Source organism: Oncorhynchus gorbuscha, linkage group LG02, assembly GCF_021184085.1.
Source record: "Oncorhynchus gorbuscha isolate QuinsamMale2020 ecotype Even-year linkage group LG02, OgorEven_v1.0, whole genome shotgun sequence".
NCBI classification, from domain to species: domain Eukaryota; kingdom Metazoa; phylum Chordata; class Actinopteri; order Salmoniformes; family Salmonidae; genus Oncorhynchus; species Oncorhynchus gorbuscha.
This window is the reverse complement of record NC_060174.1, coordinates 22324581-22330580: the sequence shown is the minus strand read 5'-3', so window position 1 is coordinate 22330580 and position 6000 is coordinate 22324581. Positions and strand designations below refer to the sequence as shown.

The window sequence follows — 6000 nt, the reverse complement described above, 5'->3', positions numbered from 1 at the left end:
CAGGGTTCGGTATAAATACAATATGACTTCTTGCACACAGTGCTAACACTTAGAGGACAGTGCAGGGTTTGGTATAAATACAATATGACTTCTTGCACACAGTGCTAACACTTATAGGACAGTGCAGGGTTTGGTATAAATACAATATGACTTCTTGCACACAGTGCTAACACTTAGAGGACAGTGCAGGGATTGGTATAAATACAATATGACTTCTTGCACACAGTGCCAGCACTTAGAGGACAGTGCAGGCTTTGGCATAAATAAACTAGCTAGTACATAAATCGTCCTGTACCCTACTCACATCCATTCACAGGCCTATTATAAACATGTTTAGATGTCAAGTCAAAATGATGAGACACTCGTCATCAACTAACTACCCAGCTTGCACTACACCTATTTGCCACATTGATTCTACACTGAGTATACAAAACATTACAAACACCTGCTCTTTCCATGACATAGACTGACCAGGTTTATCCAGGTGAAAAAGATGATCCCTTATTGATGTCACTTGTTAAATCCACTTCAATCAGTGTAGATGAAGGGGAGGAGACCGGTGAAAGAAGGATTTTTAAGCATTGAGACAATTGATTTATTGAGACAATTGTGTATGTGTGTCATTCAGAGGGTGAATGGGCAAGACAAAATATTTAAGTGCCTTTGAATGGGGTATGGTAGTAGGTGCCAGGCGCACCGGTTGCAACGCGGCTGCGTTTTTCATGCTCAACAGTTTCCCGTATGTATCAAGAATGGTCCACCACCCAAAGGACATCCAGACAATTTGACACAACTGTGGGAAGCATTGGAGTCAAAATAGGCCCTTTGAAACACTTTCGAAACCTTGTAGAATCCATGCCCTGAAAAATGTAGGCTGCTCTGAGGGCGGGGTGGGGTGCAACTCAATATTAGGAAGGTGTTTTTTGTACAATCAGCGTATATTTTAATTCAGTTGTAATCAATAAACCAGAGACAGCTTGTTTTACTGTAGCATCCCAAATATGAAAAAAATTCCTCTCAAATGCAGAATTGATATGAACTAAGCACACTGCAGACACAAGTTCTGATTCCACTCCATCAACTCTGGATTTAGAGACAATTATTGAGGAAATCATTCAGCATGTAATATCATCCGTCTGATCTCCTGCCTGATCTCTTCTAACAATGTCTGAGGCTTGGCATGGATTTGCATAACCTACTGTGTGATCTCTGATGTTAGGAAGCAAAATGGCAGTTTTATCCACCAACACAGTTTGGACTGTACAAAGTTGTAACTCCTGTGGAGGATTTACTGTCATGATTACCTTTAATCTTGTCAGCTTTCATATGTCCTACTTTCTTACATCGAATCACATCGGAATCAAAACAATTGTTGAATGAGATATTTTATTGGACAAAGAGTTAACTCTGTAACTGCAAAGCAACGAACAGGTGTTACTTGGACTAAGGAAATGCAGCAGTGTAGACTGAATTATATAGTTTTTAAATATGCAGCTGCTAGAAAGTAGTTTTACCCTAAATCCAAGCATTCTTCAATAAGAAAAACAGAACTCAAAACATAATAATACATAACAAAAAGCAGTTAACTCGAAGGTACAAAACACCTCTTCCGCTCAACATTCATAGTTTTTTGCTGAAGGAGAAAGATCATCTCAGGAATTTGCAATGAAGCAGTCACAAAAATGAGAATGACGCAACTCACTTGGTAACTCACATGAAAACTCACATGGAAACTCCTCAAACCATTTCCAAAACAGACATACAACTCAGACCTCCCACAGATTCTAAACCATTTTTCTATTGTATTTGAGCAAACAGAGTGAATTCTGGGTAAGGCTAAACCTGCTCTAGTCTACACCCATTGGAGAGATAGCACATGAACGGTAAAGCACAGTAACAATCTATAAAATACAAAACGTGAATATATTATCCATATTTATCCAAAATGAGGACTGGTGAGGGTGTACAGAAGATTTTACAATTCTATAACACAGTCTATGCCTGGATATTCTGGCAGGTTCAGATCGTATTTCTTCTGGATGTCATAAGGCAGGAAGCGTCCCGCCAAGTAGTGCTTCCCTGTGAAACTGGTGGCACATCTCTTTGGTGCTATAAGCGAGATCAGGACGTCTGGGTTGATCCCATCTGAGGTCACCTGGTCAACATCCCAACCTTTAATAAACAAGGAAATGATGATCACAATTTTTTGAATTCCATCTCCATTGATGGGACAACTAACCTGCCATCTACTAGCTATGTCACGTGACATAACATCATGGGGAGCGTGAGTATCTCACTTGAGCTTCTCCTTTCAACTTTAATCGGCATTTCATATTTTACAGATTAGACACCTGCCAGGTAGCAGCATTCCAGAACAAGTTAAATGGGGAGAGGGTGTGATATAAGGGCCAAATATATGTACTACACTTAGCTATATGCTTTACTATCTCATTCCATCCAGGTTGGTCTCTACAGCTCGGTAGTGTTGAGGATGACTTGAGGTTGATCTGACAAAGGCTATCTCGCAGCTGCAAATGTGGCCGGTGAAAACCATGTGTTTGGTGTGTTGATACCATTCAATTGACTCCGTTTCAGATATTACTATGAGCCCGTCCTCCCAAATCAAGGTGCCACCAACCTCCTGTGGTGGAGCATGTACAGGCTTTTATTTTGTATGGCTTACTCGTGTTTAGCTCAGAGCTAAAATCCTGTTTTGGGCAAATGTCTGTACATTTGTGCAACACTGGTACATGTTGAATGTGCAGCATAGCTTTCAGCCTTACCTGAGGGTATGTCCAAACTTACGATGGGGATCTTGACCTGCTTCAGAGTGACTAGGATGCCAGCGTAGGGCTCCTTCACGTCTGTGTGGTCAGTCTCTGGCCCCAGGATGGCATCGATCACCAGGTTATAGGCATCGTTGATCAACTGCACCTGAACACACAACCATAACACAACCACAACTCAAACTCTGGTCAGCATCTAGACAAGAGCTTTACATTGTTCTCACAGCTCCAGCAAGGTGCACTTTCATAAGTCAGTTCCGCTAGCAGATGTCAACTTTAATTCAAGGATTCATTTGTACAATAGACAAATTAATACTTGAATTAAACTTGACATCTAACATTTTATGTTTTATAATCCTTTTTTTATGTTGCTCACCTCTGTTGGAAGATAGGAGAGGAATGGGATGTCCATCTTTTCACACTGAACTGTGAAGTCCTGTTGAATGGTGTGAGGGGTACGTTTGGGATAGTAGATGGTTGGCTCATACTCCTGTGAAAGAGAGAGAGAAAATACTACTACCGGTCAAAAGTTTGGACACACCTACTCATTCAAGGGTTTTTCTTTAATTTAGCTATTTTCTACATTGTAGAATAATAGTGAAGACTATGAAACACATTCATAAAACTATGAAATAACACATATGGAATCATGTAGTAACCAAAAAAGTGTTAAACAAATCAAAACATATTTTATATTTGAGATACTTCAAATAGCCATCCTTTGACTTGATGACAGCTTTGCTCACTCTTGGCATTCTCTCAACCAGTTTCGCCTGGAATGCTTTTCAAACAGTCTTGAATGAGTTCCCACATATGCTGAGCAACTTGTTGGCTGCTTTTCCTTCACTCTGCGGTCCGACTCATCCCAAACCACCTCAATTTGTTTGGAGTCGGGGGATTGTGGAGGCCTGGTCATCTGATGAAGCACTTCATCACTCTCCTTCTTGGTAAAATATCCCTTACACAGCCTGGAGGTGTGTTGTCCTGTTGAAAAACAAATGATAGTCCCACTAAGCCCAAACCAGATGGGAGGCGTATCGCTGCAGAATGCTGTTGTAGCCATGCTGGTTAAGTGTGCACAAATACACATACAAAGATCATCCGTGCCCCCACACCGCGTCTCACAAAGACATGGCGGTTGGAACCAAAAATCTCCAATTTGGACTCTAGGCCAAAGGACAAATTTCCACCGGTCTAATGTCCATTGCTTGTGTTTCTTGGCCCAAGCAAGTCTCTTCTTCTTATTGGTGTCCTTTAGTAGTGGTTTCTTTGCAGTCATTCGACCATGAAGGCCTGATTCACACAGTCTCCTCTGAACAGTTGATGTTGAGATGTGTCTGTTACTTGAACTCTGTGAAGCATTTATTTGGGCTGCAATTTCTGAAACTGGTAACTCTAATGAACTGTGCAGCAGGTAACTTTGGGTCTTCCATTCCTGTGGCGGTCCTCATGAGCGCCAGTTTCATCATAGCGCTTGATGGTTTTTGTGACTGCACTTGGAGAAACTTTCAAAGTTCTTGAAATTGTTGGGATTGACTGACCTTCATGTCTTAACATAATGATGGACAGTTGTTTCTCGTTCCTTATTTTAAATCAAATCAAATTTTAATAGTCACGTGCGCTGAATACAACAGGTGTAGGTAGACCTTACAGTGAAATGTTTACCTACAAGCCCCTAACCAAAAATGCAGAAATAAAAAATAACAAGTGATTAAAGAGCAGCAGTAAAATAACATTAGCGAGACTATATACAGGTACAGAGTCAATGTGCGGGGCACCGGTTAGTCGAGGTAATATGTACATGTAGGTAGAGTTATTAAAGTGACTATGCATAGAAGCTGTTTAGAAGCCTCTATTCTTGCCATAATATGGACTTGGTCTTTTACCAAATCTTCTTTATATCCCCCCTAACTTGTCACAACACAACTGATTGGCTCAAACTCATCAAGAAGGAAAGAAATTCCACTTTTTTTTAACATGGCACACCTGTTAACTTAAATGCATTCCTGGTGACTACCTTATGAAGCTGGTTGAGAGAATGCCAAGAGTGTGTAAAGCTGTTATCAAGGGAAAGGGTGGCTGCTTTGAAGAATCTCAAATATATTTTGATTTGTTTGACACTTTTTTGTTGGTTACTACATGATTCCATATGTGTTATTTCATAGTTTTTATGTCTACATGGTTATTCTACAATGTAGAAAATAGTTTTAAAAATATATATATAAAGAAAAACCCTTGAATGAGTAGGTGTTCTAAAACTTTTGACCGGTAGTGTATATGAAAATGAAATATGAATGAAATACTCCATAACCATATAAATCAATACAGGCCCTCTAAGATGACAAGGTGACAATTTAAGAGAGAACATACTTTGCTGTCTGTGGGTTGATCAGGGCTGGAGAGACAGACAGCTAGAGACTGACAGGGCTGCCCTCTGATTAGCACAGCGCTGTAAGCCTACTAGCACTCTGGACTCTGGGATGACTAAATTACACCTCCATGATTAATGATAGACATTTAGGGAGAGTGGAAAGCCAGACACCTGTGGCTTGTGATGTTAAACGACAGCCAGCCATGATCCCCACCGCTAATGGGCCTCAATCACAGTGATAAGTACCTCATACAAGTACCTCATACAAGTACCTCATACAAGTACTTGGGAGTATGGCTAGACGGTACACTTTCCTTCTCTCAGCACATATCAAAGCTGCAGGCTAAGGTTAAATCTAGACTTGGTTTCCTCTATCGTAATCGCTCCTCTTTCACCCCAGCTGCTAAACTAACCCTGATTCAGATGACCATTCTACCCATGCTAGATTACAGAGACATCATTTATAGATCGGCAGGTAAGGGTGCTCTCCAGTGGCTAGATGTTCTTTACCATTCGGCCATCAGATTTGCCACCAATGTTTCTTACAGGACACATCACTGTAGTCTATACTTCTGTAAACTGGTCATCTCTGAAAACCTGTAACAAGACCCACTGGTTGGTTGATGCTAATTTATAAAACCCTCTTAGGCCTCACTCCCCCCTATCTGAGATACCTACTGCAGCCCTCATCCTCCACATACACCACCCGTTCTGCCAGTCACATTCTGTTAGAGGTCCCCAAAGCAGACACATCCCTGGGTCGCTCCTCTTTCAGTTCGCTGCAGCTAGTGACTAGAACAAGCTGCAACAAACACTCAAAGCAGACCGTTTTATCTCCATCTC

The 6000-nt window shown here is 41.0% G+C and overlaps 1 protein-coding gene across 1 annotated transcript in view; it reads right to left on the bottom strand.

Annotated features, from left to right (window-relative positions):
- Positions 1-1367: 1367 nt before the first annotated feature.
- LOC123999255 (yjeF N-terminal domain-containing 3-like) overlaps positions 1368-6000 on the bottom strand; it is an 81006-nt gene continuing 76373 nt past the window's right edge. The window contains exons 4-6 of the mRNA XM_046304839.1: positions 3163-3276; positions 2784-2934; positions 1368-2172 (exon numbers count right to left, since the gene is read on the bottom strand). Coding sequence (XP_046160795.1) covers positions 1976-2172; positions 2784-2934; positions 3163-3276 — 462 coding nt within the window. The 3' untranslated portion in view covers positions 1368-1975. The remainder of the gene's footprint in view (positions 2173-2783; positions 2935-3162; positions 3277-6000) is intronic.